This window comes from Centrocercus urophasianus, unplaced genomic scaffold (genome assembly GCF_019232065.1).
Source record: "Centrocercus urophasianus isolate 14NV4802_14NV808 unplaced genomic scaffold, USGS_Curo_1.0 seq_15, whole genome shotgun sequence".
Taxonomy (NCBI): domain Eukaryota; kingdom Metazoa; phylum Chordata; class Aves; order Galliformes; family Phasianidae; genus Centrocercus; species Centrocercus urophasianus.
The window spans coordinates 20,520,105-20,536,423 of record NW_024884697.1 but is presented as its reverse complement, the minus strand read 5'-3'; the positions used below and the strand labels follow the sequence as shown (position 1 = coordinate 20,536,423).

General features: G+C 43.0%; 1 protein-coding gene and 1 long non-coding RNA gene across 4 annotated transcripts in view; one reads left to right on the top strand and one right to left on the bottom strand.

Moving 5' to 3' along the window:
- Positions 1–11,314, bottom strand: part of WASL (WASP like actin nucleation promoting factor) — a 49,534-nt gene extending 38,220 nt beyond the window's left edge. For 2 of the 3 annotated variants that reach the window (XM_042815597.1, XM_042815598.1), the window contains exon 1: positions 11,183–11,314. In XM_042815597.1, the coding sequence (XP_042671531.1) occupies positions 11,183–11,299 (117 nt within the window). In that variant the 5' untranslated portion in view covers positions 11,300–11,314. Of the gene's footprint in view, positions 1–10,641; positions 10,741–11,182 lie in introns of those variants that run through there. The other variant, XM_042815599.1, reaches the window with a different exon arrangement.
- A 1,395-nt stretch (positions 11,315–12,709) lies between these two features.
- LOC122158705 lies at positions 12,710–15,719 on the top strand. The gene is made up of 2 exons (XR_006168297.1): positions 12,710–14,544; positions 14,978–15,719. It is a non-coding gene; the product is annotated as an uncharacterized LOC122158705 (long non-coding RNA).
- The last annotated feature ends 600 nt before the right edge of the window (positions 15,720–16,319 follow it).

The window sequence follows — 16,319 nt, the reverse complement described above, 5'->3', positions numbered from 1 at the left end:
ACATAGCACCTCTATATTCTTCCCAGGAAACCCACCCCCGGTTCCACTGCTTATACTTACCCTTCTTTTCCCCTGCTTGATCAGCCATGCTGATTTACTGCCTTATCTGCCTGATTTCTTATTCTAGGGGATGGAGAACACTTTACTCTCAGAAAGGCACCTTTAAAATGCCGCCAGCCCTGTTCTGCTCCACTGTCTCTAAGGACAGTTTTCTAGGGGATCTCATCCAACAACTCCTTAAACAGCCTGAAGTTCTGACTCCACTCTTTGCCAGGCCTGTGTTCCTCAAGATCACAAACTCAAGCACGATATGGTTGCTGCAGCCCAGGCTGCCACTTTTACGATCTCTTCGGCTTTGTTAAGCTCCGGGTCCAGCAATGCTTCAACTTTGATGGGTCTGCCCAATACCCAAATCAGAAATTTGTCACCAGTTGACTCAAAGAGTCTCCTGAACTGCTTGCATCTCACCATTTTGTTTTCCTAGCAGATATCTGGGTGGTTGAAACCCCCCATCAGGATGAAAGCCTGCAAGCGTGACGACTGTGTTGTGGTTTCCAATTTCTCCAGCTATTGGTTTAGAGGTACTTCAAGTATTTTTTTCAGATGCTTTACTTTCTTGGAGAAGTCCTCCCAAAAACCTTTGGAAGAAATCTGAGGTTTCTCTCCACTGCTTTCTAGAGTGACAGTGAAACTCATCTGAAACAACCCCTTCTTCCATGAAATCTAATTTCAAGCCCTGAAAAGAAATTTTTGGGAATGTTTTCTTGATAAGCCTGTGCTCTGTAATCAAGAAGTACAGTAAGTGAAATGCAGCAGCCCTTACAGTCATCCCTGCTGTACCTAGTGTAGTCTACAGAACAGCTACAAGTTAGACAGATCTTGTTACAAGAAGCAAAATATTTATTTTTTTCCTCCCTGAAATCAGAGAACAGGATCAGGAGCCTTACGACCTTGTGTTCACAGTATGTCCGATGCACTTGATACTGCTACAGCAGTCGGTTGCTACATGCAAAGGCAAGCTTTCACCTGCTGGAAACTTCCAGCCACCTGCATTTTCTCAGGTTTCTAAAAGCAGTTTCAGAGAGCAAAGAGAAGATTGAATTTTGTTGCTCACAGTACTCTGACTTGATGTCAAAGCAGGACAGTTACGAGAGCAGCAGAGCTGGCCATTACAATACAATGCTAATAGAAGTGCTAGAACTGACATGACATTAAATTCTCCTGATCACCACTGCTTTTGCCTCCTGGTGGCTTCTGGAGTTTGCACCAACTAGGATCAGAGATACTTTCTGGACCTGATGGCAGATGGTAGAGTAAAATTCACCTCTGTACAGATGAACTCCCGCTACTCCCAACACAATGCAATTTGGGCACAGATTGCTCTATGCATACCACCCATTAGAAACTGTGTTTACATCGCCATTCCATTCCTAAACCAAGCTCATTAATTTGGGTGAGCACTAGGTAGCATTACCTAAATCTATGCCAGGAAGCATGCCAACAAATTAAACACAACAGGCAATCACAGGACAGTGCCTGAGTTTATGTTACTGCCCTACTTAGGTTTTGTTAGCATCAATAAAAGCTGACTGACAGACCAGAGGTGAGGGAAAGGACAGGATGCATTTTGCTTGCACAAAGCTCCTACGCATCCTGTATGGATATCTCACATCTGAGCTTGCCAATTCTGGCTCCCAGGGATAAAAAAGTATGGACCACGTACCATACACATGGCCAGTGTGAGGGATGCACGCTGTACTTACACTGGGTCAAGTCTGAGGCCACAGCTGGAACATTTGTTCAGTAATCACACCTCACCTATATATGCTATAAATAGAGGGCAGAGGAACAGACCAGATACATTGTCTACAGGCAGCAGAGGGGCACTGATATTCCAATAATCTGTTAAGGAAATGTCTCAATGAAGAATTAAAGCACTCCTAAATGACATAAAAAAACGAAGTGAAAGCTCCATAACTTAGGGAAACATTCAGCACAAAACTCATCAAACAACTGAAATGCATCTAGGTGGGTTGCACCTTGTACAGCTTTGAACTAAGGCAAGAAGGACAGCATGTTTGCAGTCAGAAGCTGCAAGTCTCTCGAGTATGTAAATACTGGCACTTGAATATAACAAATCTCTCAACTTTTTTTTTTTTTAAAGGACAAATGGTTTGTTGAATCACTCCTGAGTTCTAGAGATTAAAAATTACAAGCATTTTCAATTGTGATAATACTTTAAAACCTTATTTAGTTTTAAATTTAAAGTTCCAGCTACCCAAACTGAAAACAACTTACAGTGCAACACAGTCAACTTCTTTATGAAAGATACAAATGACAATAACATTGTGTGGCCAAAAAATACTGGTTGATAAAAAGCTGCATAAAATTAAGCACCAAACCTGTAAGTTTTTAGTAACCTGGCAGTTAACTGTTTCAAAAAAATATATATTTAAAAGCTACTAATCATCCTGTGTACCTAGTCATACAAGTTTCATACCTGAGATGCTGATAACTAAAGACAAACAAAGGAACACCAACTCTACATTTAATTTATTAGAAACTACAGCTTCTTCCTTCACAGACACATGCAGAAGCCCTTGGCAGCAGCACTGCATAGAACACGCTACCACAGGATGTTCATCGTTTTCCCTTCTCTTGTCTGAGAACCACAAAAATCAAATACAGTTTTACAGAGACGAGTATATTTGGATGCCTTTGTGTATATTTGGAGTCATAAGCCAAGTGATGTTTCTGTTTGCTTTGGCTGACTGAGGGGGAGTAAGAGAGAAAAATGTCTACTTACAAAGAATGACCACATCTTAGCTGTGCTCAGAGAGAGCTGTCACATGCTAGGGGAGCAGGAAATAACTGAGAGTCCACTCAGAGCAGCACTAAGCAATTCTGTGGTTTCAAATCTGAGTGTGTACAGTTGCTGAAGCCGTATCTTCCAGCATTCAGCTTCCTAATACAGCAGCGTCCGAACTGGAGAGCTTGGCCCTCCCTGGAGAAACAGCAGTGGAGGGTGGGGTAGTACAAGCCTGAGGAATATCACACTTAGGTTTTGCTTTTCCTTCTCTCACCCAAAAGTTCTCTTTTCTACAGTAATGCTAACAATGACTTTGGGCCAGCAACGAGAAATAGGAGGAAAAATGTCTAATGGGCACATCTCAGGCTGAAGTGCATTGTACACAAGTAGCAGAGAACAGCTGGTTAGCATCGACTGTCTTCTCTCCCCATGCAACGCTCTACTGAGCTAGGAGAATACAAACTGTGTCCAGCCCAGCACTGGGTATGGCTTGGGCTACATGCCAGATGAGACAACCAGTTCATCAGCAAGAACAAAGCAGTTGTGCAATAAAGAACAAAATGATAAGGGAGTGGAGGGAAGAACAGTGAGGAAGAAACACTCTCCTTTTCATTGGGATGCCTTTGTGCACATTCTGGATACAGGGGCTGGAGGGAGAAAGGGCTACTCTCACAAAGCAGCTGAGGTGCCAAGGAAAAAGAGGAAACGGGGAGGAAATCTTCCTGCTGGTAAAGAAGGGCAGAAATCTTGTTAAAGATAGGAATGTTGTAATGAGGGAATGGAAGGAGACCCTGACGCAAACATACCAAATTCAGGGGACATAAGTCACAGGACATTGAAACAAACCAGCAGAACAGAGCTTACAAGAGCAACAGTCACCACATCTATGTCCCAAGTATCATTAACAACTCCATAATTATCTGCTATATAAAAATCTTAACAGAGTTCGATTTCCTCCAAGAAAAACATACTTTAAGAAGGCCATTGGTAGCACGTTACAACAGAAGCAGTCTTAAGTTATAAAGCATTTTACACTTTTCTTTATTCCTTAGAAAGATACTAATACAAAAATTAGTACTCTGTTCTTTTCTTATCCATGTATCACATATGGATAAATAAATCTCTTGGCAGTCACTTCAAGCATTTACTATTTAGGGATGAATTCCCATACTCAAATATTCTTGCTAGACAGAAAGATAAGCATTAGGTTTCGTTACTTAATATTCAAAGTATGTAATTTAGGAATTCATATTTTAACTTAACCTTTCTTGTAAATATTCCCAATTGTCTTGGGTAACTTTGGGAAAGCCATCATCATTAGACATTAGAAGCAAACATATTTTTAAAGTGTTGGCAAACTCAGAGGCAACAGTTATCCTTCCACAGCTAAGAGTTCAGATAATGAAATACAGTTTTCTTAGCAGTTTGAAGAGCAGAAAACTGTATTTTCTTTCAGTAGGTTGGTGTTACTCATACTGCAGGCACAGCACCCTCAGCATATAAAACACGCTTAATGAGCACAAATAGGCTCCTGTATGACTATACTGCTCTTATGCTGCACAGTGGCAAATTAGAAAAGGGGAGAAAAAGGCAAAATAACACATTCACTTTGAAGGGAAATGAGATGAACGCAGGGGAATTCTGAATTACACATAAAGTTCTGAAGGGGAAAATAGTGTGTGAAATCTTACAGAATTGAAAACGCTTATGACCTTGATTAGCAAGTCTCAGTGTGATCTTTCAGCTTTAAACCAGTCACAATGGAGAACTGGAAAACCCATTAACACTTTCTCAGAAAAGTTAAAAAGAAAAAAGCTGCCAGGAATAAGGATTTTAAAGATAGCTGATTAAACCACTTCACCAACATGTGGATGCATGCATGAATGCAAGTGCCTTAAGCTGAGCTGAAATCTGCAGATCTGTCAGCATGTCATGGAGTCAAGGAGCAGCAGCTGTTCCTTTGCCAGCAACGATCTTCTCCTCTGAACATTAAGTCTACAGGAACTGAGTAATTTGTAAGAAGTTTTGTTAAGAATATATTGTTATGGAAGAAGTTCAACATCGGAATTCTAATCTGAGATCCCTGAAGTGTGATGCACTGCATAAACATGAAGAGGTATCAGAAATTACCTACCTTTAACTCAAAGGTAGATGAAAGTACCAACTGAATTTGAAGAATTAAGAAAGGGAGCAGTTCTCTGTAAAAGCATCTCCACGACTGTCTGCATTACATCTTTCTCCACTTGGCCCTTCTGCTCCTGTCACACAAAGATCACAGCCCACTTGAGAGTTTTAGAATGTAGCTGGGAAAGTTCAGGAAGGTAACTGTATAGCTATTTCACCCATTTTATTGGTTACCCAGGCATAAACAACATGTCTGGAAGCCACAGAATTTAGCGTGGCAGCACACCCACAATAATATTGAGAAACAAAACCATCTCTACAGCATCTGATAGTACTCCTGTTTAAAACCACCCATGAAGATACACGTCAAATTCCCCTAAATCCACTTTGTATGATTTACTGTTACAAGGAAAAACTGGTCATCCAAGAAAAACCCTCTGTGCACAAGCAACACAATGCCAACCGTTCTTGAGGAAATCCTACCCTGACCAACTAATAAGCACTCTGTCTAGTGCTCATGGCACATTTCTGCTACATCCTTTGTATTATCTAGGTATTAGGTCACGAAATCACGAGTGCTCTGCACTATACCAAGTCTTATTTCTGTACTGCAGAGATTCCTCAAGAGACAAGTCTAGGAAACATGCTCTCTGGAAGAGAGGACACTATAAATCTTAACACACTCCTTTAAGTGAATTGCAAACATTCTCAAATAAAACACTGAAAAGCTCACCCAAACTATCTCTGCTGCAGGCAGCTCTGCCTATAGATCAACATAAAAACCAAAGCCCTTTGTCCTTCTGGTTACTGAACTACTACAAGTTTTCTCAGTGACAATCATTCATCAGATGCAAACCACTTCAACACCTCAGTGCTGAGCTACCAGTGCCTGCTGCCATGTGCAGCTGCTGCCAACCAGCAATAACAGTGGCAAACAAACTCTTAATTCCTGCAGTTTGTGGAGACACCAACAGCCAAGCAATAAAGGTCATGAGAAGGCCTACAAAAGACAGGGAATTACCAGAACTCCACTAAAGGAAGTTTGAAATCTCAAGTCCAAACAGCCTCCAGGAATACTAATTCAATCCTGACAAGAGATTTTTTTAGAAGGACCTTATACACTCTGCCTATGTTAGGCTCCTGAAAACTCCAGAAGAAAGAGTCCCAGAGGAAACACTCTAAAATGAGAAGATTCAAATCAATATTTATGATCAGATAAAGCAGAGAAATCACAAATTCATCATTCAAGGAGCAACAAAGTAGTCTTCCAATTTACATATCTGCATGAAATAATAAATTCAGTCTTATCTTCTAAGAGCTACCTCATTCTCGGGCGTTCTCCTAAACAAGCAGTATTCAGCCATCTTGGTGGAAATCCTGTATTCAAAACATCTCATGAGTGTTCATCCAAATTCTTCCACCTGATTCTTAGCTGCAAAGTGCAGCTAAGTTACAACACAACTGCTTGTGACTACAAATTGCTCCCATCCTGTTGTGCCTTGGTCCTACAGGATTCCAGAGCACATTATCAGCAGCATGCCTGGTATCTGTGACCAGCTGAGTAATCATGGAGGCTTCTGGGACTCAACTACCTGTGAAAGGTAAAAGGTTTACAAAGTAGTTCAGAAGAGAATGCAAGAGTTCTGAAGCCTTAATGGATTGAGGTTTACTCCAGTCAAATCTTACTAGATTTCCTCCTTTATGCTTACAAACACTTCCTAACAAAGTAGGACTCACTTTACACATCAAGACACCTAATATTTGGTGTCTACCATGAGTTAACAGACATTTATAGTGCCTACAGCCAAACAGACAAATTCAGATCATAACTGTAAATTACTTTCTTGAGTTTAGGTAAGAGCCAGTGATAGCCACTGACAACTGTGGAACTCAAACACAGGAATTTCTCTTATCCTGAACTCAATTGTACTTTTCATGAACTGGTTCTTTCCCTCAAATACATTCAGAAGTAAGACACAACATCTTGTACAGCATTCACGTGTAGTCTCAAAACATTTCTCAGCCACGAGTAAATTACTCCATAGTTCACTACCCTTGTTTAATAGCAGGCTGTAAGGAAAATAAGATTGAGAAATACTTAATGATAAAACACTGCTGCTGCAGATATAAGGAGGCAGTTTGAGGACACTGACTTGCTCTGAAAAGTCCCACCTGACCCAATCCTGTGAAAATCACTTTTGTAGGCCCAGATTTGGTTCAGAGGGAACAGTTAAAAATCAATGTAATTCTCAGGTTAGCCCTGACACGCTGCTTAGGGATATGACTACAGTGGATACTAATGAGGCATCTGAAAAAGTTGCATGGTTTTGGATAGAATAGGACCAACACACAGAAATTCAGGCTCAACTCAACATCTTGTGTTTCACAGGACTCCTTTCCCTCTGTATTCTCCTTCCACATCTCGCTTAAGACCAGATGCAAACATGAAGCCATCAGCACATCTAAACAGATGACTAACTTCCTCCCAGCTCTTCAAGAGATAACTCCTTTTCAAACTACAGCCTCAGCTTTTCTGCTACCCTCACAGACGTGCAGCCTGCAGCATAAACTCAAAGTGACAGAGCCCCAATACTTCTCTGACACACGAGGCCTCCAATTACTCCGACCTGTAGTCTGCTGTCAAGTCTTAGTTCATGTTATCATAAGCACAAGTAATCTTACAAGTCCCTTCTTGGAGAAATCTAATTCTTATCAATCAAGAACTAAAACTTCCATTTACGCTTTAATTGTTTAATCTGGAGCATTACTGAAACTTGTCCTTTGGCTCTGACATACAATCTCATTCTGGTCACATGCATTTTAAAAGCAGCCAAAATAGCTCTCTTGGTTTACTGTTGTGTCACTTCACTTTCTGCATTCTTTACCAGTTCCTGTTTACCACATTAACTACAGAAAGATCTTAGCAACTAGCTATCCCTAGCCTTGCTTTCTTATCCGAGTGTTCAGTCCCACTCCTAAGCACTATAAGATATCCTGACTCCATCGACCGCTTCCAGTGCCATCAACTACACAACTGCCATGTGTTTTTTTTTTCTTTCCTGAAGTCTTTAAAAAGCATAAAACCGTTTCTGCAGAAAAAGTAATTCTACATCAGTGATGTTACTAATCACTATTAATCATGCAAATTAATGAAGTGTCGTCTTTATTAGAAAGAATTAATTGGACACCTACTATTTTATCCTTAAACATATTCCTTAGGTCAAAACTAAAGCAAATTCAGCAAAATCATACAAGCTTAGCATAGCTATTAAAATATTCTGATAATATATACAAGAATCTCATAGCTCAGATTAGGATAAGTTTACACAGACTTAATTTTACATTGTGATACAAATAAGATAAAGAACTACTAAAGGGAGTAAACTTCACACCTGACAGATAACAAACGTCACGTGCCTGAATGAAAATTAGTTAAACGCTTTTCATGTACCCATGCAGCAATGAAAGTCCTGGCTGGCTACCTGCTTGACACCTACTGTAAGCAGTTCTACACTTGGCTTAGTATTTAAACTAAATTAGCTACAGCTTTAACTATAAGTCAATGGCTTGTTTTAGCCCCTGACAAATTAGGCTTTCAAAGATAGTGCATCTGCTTACCAACTCAGACAAGCATTTTATATCTCAGCAAAATAATAATAATAATAATAATAAAGCCAAGATCAGTAACCTTTACATGGATTTGACTACTAAACAATGAGATTCTCAGAGTACCAGTATAAAGGTATCAGCCCCACCAACACGAACACAATTATGGCTCTTCACCCACTTGTATCACATCTATCAGTCATAATGACTTAAGGTGTCATTGAAATTACGTTCAATACTGAATTTCATAGGTTGTGAACACTCAATCAGTATGATGAATTAAATTGCTTTTCCCCAGAATAAAAATCTGAGTAGTGCAATCTCAATGTAGCTGCCTTGTAACCAGTCCAAGACAACCAAATGCAGTTCTGTTGAAGTAGATCAGGTCCAGAAAGCCACGTGCTTTCTTAACCAAGACCCCCAAGCCTGTTTACAGCACTATGCCCTCCACAAGAGCATCACAAGTTATTACTATAAAAAGAGTATCTAGGATCATAGTCTCATGTCTCAACTGCTCCTCTGGCACTCAACAACATAAACATAAGGTTATATAAAACATAACCTGAAGTGATACTGGGATGACAGAAACATCACGCACAGCATCAAACCCATGCACCACTTGCAGCAGTCTGAGAACACAGCCAGACCAGTCTGTGTGAAAGCAAACTTGTAGCATCCTAAGAAACTCGCAAGATTTTTCTTCCCCTACCATTTATTAAGTTTCGCTAATGAATAATTCAAGCATGGATATTAAGAGATCAAATATCATGCATATTACAGCAAGAGGGCATTCATCAGCACAGCATGCTAACACTGAGTTACAGTCAAGCTAGAAGGTCAACAGTGCCAGGAGTGCACATAGGCTCTGATCTGACATTTCGGATTCAAACTGGATAGCAAAGGTGGTGACCATCCCCAGGTGCCCATTCCACTCTTCTGATAGAGGCTGCCACCCTTGCAACAGAAATGCTAGATTTGTTCATGAATCAGTTTCCAAACTGCCACCTTTTTGGCTCAGCCCAACGTGTCTGGTTTATCTCTGGAGCTTTTGGACTCGAGCCCTCAGGGATACAGCAGAGACGAACTACAACATGAGCCTATGCTTAACCTGGAGACTATACAGGGCAGGGGTTGAAAGGGAAGTGGCTGAGACAATTGGGAAATCTGACTGAAATGGCATCCAAAATTCAGTGAAAACCTTAAGAATGCATAAATTCAGGAAAAACATGAAGCAAGGCACATCTATAAAGCTATCAACCCGCCACAAATCACATCACCCAGATACTATACAGATATTTGTCTCTAAAGTCTGCCTTAAGTGGTATTTACGCAGAAAAGTTGAGAATGTGAGTAGGTGAGTGTTAGAGCTGAACATAACGTGTTCCCTTGACAAGAAAATCAGACTTGTAGAAAAACAAACTCACACAATTTCATGTGCTTTTTTAATTTAGGTTTTTTTTTTTTTTTGGCAAAGGAATCAAACGTGAAATGTGTGCCTGAAAAATAGCTTGATTACAGATTTCTTACAGATTTATTACTTTACAAAAAGTCTCCTCTTGACGTGTTTCACGAACACATCTTTTGACCCATTCCAGTGTAATTACTATGACAGCATCCTATTTAACTCACCCAATGTCAACATCGCTTACTTCCTGCTCAGTTACTGCATCTCCTGCTTTCCTGCAGAAGTTGGTTTGATCAACAACACCATCTCAAAGTCCAGAGTTATGCAGAACCATTGAGACTGCCTTGCTGTCCTACTTCAAGGCACAAGCTCAGGCTCATGACAAACCGTCACTGCATGACAGCAGGACGTCAGGTACCCAGCATTAGTAACCCAGCACTGCACACAAAGCACTGGAAGACGTTCAGGTGACAGTTCTGAGTGGCTTCAAGTGGCCATTTGAAAAAAAAAGGAAAAAAAAAGAGGAGCATTTATTCAAAAATACTGAAAAGAAAGTTTAAGATAAGCTGCATTTCTCCTAAGACATGGAGCTAACTTTTAAAGGCAGTTTCTGTCGCCGTTTTTAAAACACAGATGAGTACAACTCTACACTGAACTGCAAGAGGGTATTCTAAAAACGCAGAACTCGGCGACATACTTGGGGAACGCGTTCACCAGAAGCTTGTTCTCCTTAAATTGCCGCGTTGCCTTATTTTTGAGCCGAGAGCCGGAGGTGCAGCACCTAAGCACACGGACCTGCCCTCCGGGCCAAGTACGGAGCAAGGCAGGCCCGGCGCGGACAAGGGCCTTCCACCGCTCTGTCGTGCCGCAGGTTCAGCCGGGGCCGCGCCGAGCCTCCAGACCCCCGGCCAGCTCCCCCGCGGAGCTCAGCTCTTCACAGCGCCCGCAGCCCCGGCCCAAGCGGCTCGGATCCCCGCGGAGAGACGAGGCCGAGCCGAGGGTTCGCGCGGGCGGTCCCGCCGCCATTCATCGCGTCCCCCCTACGCTCCGGGCAGCGGCCGGGCCCCGCCGCCGAGCCCCCTCCGGGCAGCGAGAAGGCCGGACAAACTTCCGGGCGAGAGCAGCGAACGGGGCAGGGAGGGAACGGGGCGGGGGGGAGGAGAGCTGGGCCGCTGGGAAGGACCGGGGCCGGGCAGCGCCGCCGCCCCTCGGCTCGGCACGGCTCGGCAGGCACTCACCACGCATTTCTTGCCGAGGAAGCTGAAGAGGCTCTCGTTCTCCTGCGGGGTGAGCAGCAGCGAGCCGACGTTGGTGACCCGCCGCGGCTGCGGGGGCTGCTGCGGGGCGCCGCTCATGGCCGGGCCGGCACGGCGCTGCCCTGCGACCGTTGGAGCCCGCGGCCCCCTACTCCTCCTCCTCCTCCTCCGCTGTGGCCTCGCTCACAGCAGCCGCATCGCGGAGCCTCCCTCTCGGGGCCGGGGAAGGAGGGAGGCGGAGGGGTAGGGGGGCCCGGAGAGCGGCCCGCAGGGGGGGCGCTGGGCAGGAGGCAGCGCCGGGCAGGAGGCAGCCCCGGCGCCCGCAGCCGATGGCGCCCGCCCCTCCGAGAGGCACTAAACTTCCAACTTCGGCCCGGCTCCGGCGGCCGCACAATCCAACATGGCAGCGGGGGCGGGCGAGACCACAGCGCGCGGCAGCCAGAGGGGAGGCCGTGAGAGAGAGAGAGAGAGGGAGCGCGCCGCCGCCACGACCATGCGCCGTGCGGGCCGCCGCCGCCTTCCGCTCCCGCCCCTCCTCGTCCGCCAGCTGGCGCGGAGCGTTCCGCCCTGCCCTGCCCTGCCCTGCCCTCAGTACCTGCCCGGCCGGCCCGGCGGCTGCTGCGGGGCGGGGAGTGCGGCGGGCGGAGGAGGAAGGAGCGAGGAATGAGGAAGGGGTGCGGAGCGTTGCGGTGCTCCCGAGGCTGCGGGGACAGTTGGCCGGGCCCCTCGCTGCTGCAAAGCTCTCAGCCCCGGGTCTGAAAGCACGGACGGGGCCGCGGTGCGTTCGCTTGGGGAGTGAGGAGGTCTATGCTAAGAGCCGTCAGCAAACGCCATTTGTGTTAAGTGAAGTTCGACAGCACAGCGAGCGGCCAGGCTCCATGGTGTGCCGCACCTCGGGAGCTGAGCTGCTGTCCAGTTTTGAGTCAAGCGTGGTCTAACTTGTAACTTAAAAACCTTAGTGACCTTTTGACATTGGAAGGGGAATGTCTCTTCTTGTGGTTCACCATGCAAATTATCAATTGCGTTAACGCATGCTGTGTTACGTTGGGAGTTAATGATGCGTTCTTGCTGTGCAGAAGCAATTCCCTCTTTACACAGTCACGCGGGGGGGGGGGGGGAGCAGTGGGTGTCAGCCATCGCACTGCCGTGCAAGCAGTAATGGGAACTGCGAGCTCCCAGGTGAAGCTGCTGGGAAGAAACACCGCGTACAGGCAGTGCCTGTTGGCAGCAGAGCTCTTGCCCTGCTTCACTCCTGCTTCATATGTCGGTATCCAGCATAGATGGAGGCTGAAGGCATTCAAAGCTCAAAGACACTGACCTCAGCTGCTGTGTGACTAGGCTGGCTTTGGCTGTGTGGAAGAAGTGCTCATGCTTCTTGAGGACAAAGTTGAATACCAGTAGGATTCTGGGGTGCATTAAAAAGAGCGTGGCCAGCAGGTCAAAGAAGGTGATCCTCTCTCTCTGCCCTGGTAAGGCCAGATCTGGAGTATTGTGTTCAGTTCTGGGCTCCTCAGTTCAAGAATGACAGGGAACTTCTGAAGAGAGAAAATGAGGAAGAGCCTGGAGCATCTCCCATATGAGGAAATGCTGAATGACAGGGAACTATTCAGCCCAGAGAAGACGGAGAGGGGATCTCATCACTGTTTATAAATATCTGAAGTGTGGGAGTCAAATGGATGAAACTTTTTTTCAGTGTTTTGCAGAAACTGGACAAGGGGCAATAGGCAAAAGTGGAACATGGGAAGTATCATATAAATGTGAGGGAACTTGCTTTCGCAGAGGGTTGGACTCAGTGATCCCCAGAGGTCCTTTCCTACAGCTACAATTCTGTGATACTTTGGGTTTACCTCCTCTGATAAATCAATTGTCCATCTGGAAGACAAGGCAACACCCGCCATGGTGATATGCTTTGTATTAAAAGAACTGAAGTAGCACAGGAGGAAGGAAACTAGAGAAGCACCATGGGAAAACCTGCGAACACAAATCTTTGTATGAAGCTCTGTTGACTTCTCTTCGTATCTTCCAAAAGGTCTGGCAGAAACAGATGGCAGCCCCTTCTGCTTACAGACCCTTTTCCCATACTTAAAGGAGCTTCTAACTATGTCTGAAAACATGAGGAAGAATGAGTAGTGGAAAATCCCAATCTTTCAGGAAAAAAATATATATATTTATGTGTGTGTGTGTGTGTGTATGCATATACAGGACTCCTCAGCATGAAGGTTTCACAGAAGTGGCATGGGTCTTTACTGTAAAGGAAAGTAAACAGTAGGAATCAATACTTTTGAAGTACTTTTATCAGTCATAGGCTCTTTAGTCTTCATTTCTTTACTGTGTAAGTATGTGCATATTTCAGTAGAAGGGGAAATATTTTTGCTAAGGAATATTGGCAGCATTCCGTTTGTTGAAGATATATGTAAAGAGATAAAACACATGGAAGCACTTTACAAGGCACTTTTTTTCCCCTTGCATAACAATTATTTTATAGCCAGTGCCTGTTTCAAGGAATTGTAAGTACCTGTCTTGGTGGTTACAGTCTAAATAGCTAAAAATGTAATCCACTTTTCACCAGTAAATGCTGATACTCTCCTCATGTTTGTGCCCCGCTGCATTCATTGCTCTTTTCCTCATTTCTGGTAACTTTGACTTCTTGTTCCTCACAGTGTAGATCCTTCCATTCAGAGTCCTGATTTCAGTTGTGATGCTTTTTGCTTCATGCTGTTCTTCTGACACCTGCTAGCTTGTAGTTATTCTCACGGGCCAACTTTCAGGCTCTATTGTTTGGGTTTTGCTTGCTTTTTTAATGGGGTAGACAGGAAAGGGAAGAAAAAAGGACTATTTTCAGATCCTGTGTTTCATTAATTATGCAAAAGCTGTTTCTGTTTTTGTATCACAGCAGAGCAGTGAGTCCTGAGGTGAAATGGAAATATCAGTATGTGATGATGAGTATGAGGGACCTAAAGAAAAATAGATTTGTGCCTTTAGTATTTACATTTGCATTAATATCAGCAAAAAGCTGCTATTCCTGCATAAAACATCCAATTTCAAGCAAAATTCTGTTAAGCAAAGCCACCAAGCAGAATTATCTGACTATATTTTGAAGAAATTGCAATGCTCTTTCTGACCTCTCTTAGAGAAATTGCTGTCTTTGTTTATCCTCAGCTTTCCTCTGAATTTCCTACTGTAGTAGGAAGCTTCAAACTGTGTTGCCCACTTCTGATGCCTCTGAACTTCTGGGAAGCAGCTATTAATTTGTTTTTTTCTATTCCCCGGTGATGCCAGTTCATAACAAGTATGTTGGAAGTGACAAACTAGTATCAACATAAACAAGTGTCATGATTTTACAGGTTTGTAATATAGATATTTATATTTAGTAAACAGATTTTATGATCCTTGGCAGACTTATCTTTTACAGAAATTTTGTAACACTGAAGTTTATCTTTAAATGTAGACTTTTACAATTCTCAGTAATTTTTTGCAAGCTGAAAATTGAATTCCATAACTAGTCTAAAATACACACTTTGAGTTTCAGAGCTTAAATATTAACCCAATTTCAGGAAGAATGTTCTGCAATTGAAAATGAAGTAAAAAAGGTAAGGAAGAGTTACTGTTTCTTTCCCTAGAGCCACAAATTGCAGTGTATTTCAGAGTTGTTTTTTTTTAATTTCTGAATTGTCTGAATGCAGTAAGTTAGTTCTCCGAGGATTTATGTATGGTTTGCTTGTTTGTTTGTTTGTTTTTGCAGCACTGTGTTTCTCAAATCTTTATTTTTTTCCTCAGGTCCTACAGTGTGGTACTCTTATTTTCCAAAAGGTGAAGCGACAGTTTGATTACACTTGAAGAACTTGAAGATTAAAGGGAAATGAAATTTAAAAATGAAAAATAAATCCTAACTAACTTCTATCTTCAATCTCATATTCAGTGGCAAGTGAAACAGTATGAAACAGGCACAAACATCACTGCAGCAACCACATAAACATGGCTGGGGGAGATCACAGTTGTGAATGTATAATTAGTGTCACCACACTCAGGGAGCGTGTCAACAGGGTGGCAGAACAGACCAAAAAAAAAGGAAAGGCTCCTTTCCCTCAGCACCCTTTCTGGATGGGCCTGTAGAAATCACTTATCCATTTACTGCAAAACCACTTGCGGTCACCAAAAAAAGAGAAGTCGCATTGTGGTTGAAAATGGTGTTTGAACTGTGAAGATACAAGTTCTCTTTTTCAATAAGCCACATTATTTTTTTCTACGTACACCTCATTTAAGAGAATTGGGCTTAAATTGTTACTGAATCAGTGACAAATAGCATATTAGCTATTTTACTCAGAAGATGTTCCTTCACTTCTACTGTCTATATACTGAACCAAGAAGCATTCAGGAATCCTAGCCTGCTCTGAAGGGAACTGGATCATCAGGTTACAGGTCGTTTCAGGTCCAGTCACTGTATATCATTTTTCTCTGAGATTTTGTATCATTTGTTTCAGGTGGGTAACAGCCTGGAATAAAGAGGATCTGAATTCTATCATGTCTTTTTTCTCTATCTTGAATGTATATCCTATAATTTTCAGTCACAGAAGGACATGAAGCAGCCACAGATGTTGCGAAGTCGACAGTTGAGTTTGAAAGTTGACAATTAAGTTTGATTTTGATTAGTAAAGCTTCTGCTAACTCACTGTAAATGTGAAACTGTTGTGTCAGTAGAAGAATCCTCCATTTAAGGGCCAGCCAGCAGAAGAGATCCTTGCCGCTAGAGTGAGCAGACTGAAGCCTGAGAACCCATGCAGTAGGACAATATGTTCTTTCATTTCTTGCACGAATGCAGACGTGTGTGTCAGCTAGAACTTTTTCTCCACTTGTCTTGCCTGTTACTTGAGTCCTTGTTTCTTGTATCTTCTCTAGACCTTTTTTTCAGCAATGAATTATTTACTTAAGGATGAAGGAAAGTAATTTGTACTCTCCTGTTTTGCTCAGCAAAATATATTATTGATTTTGCTTTGGATGTAGAATTTTATTTTGAATATATTGGTCTCAGATACTGATTAAAAAAAAAACAAAACAAAACAAAAAAACCCAACAACAACAACAAAACTTTGAAATCATTTACAGTTCCTGAGCTTATCTA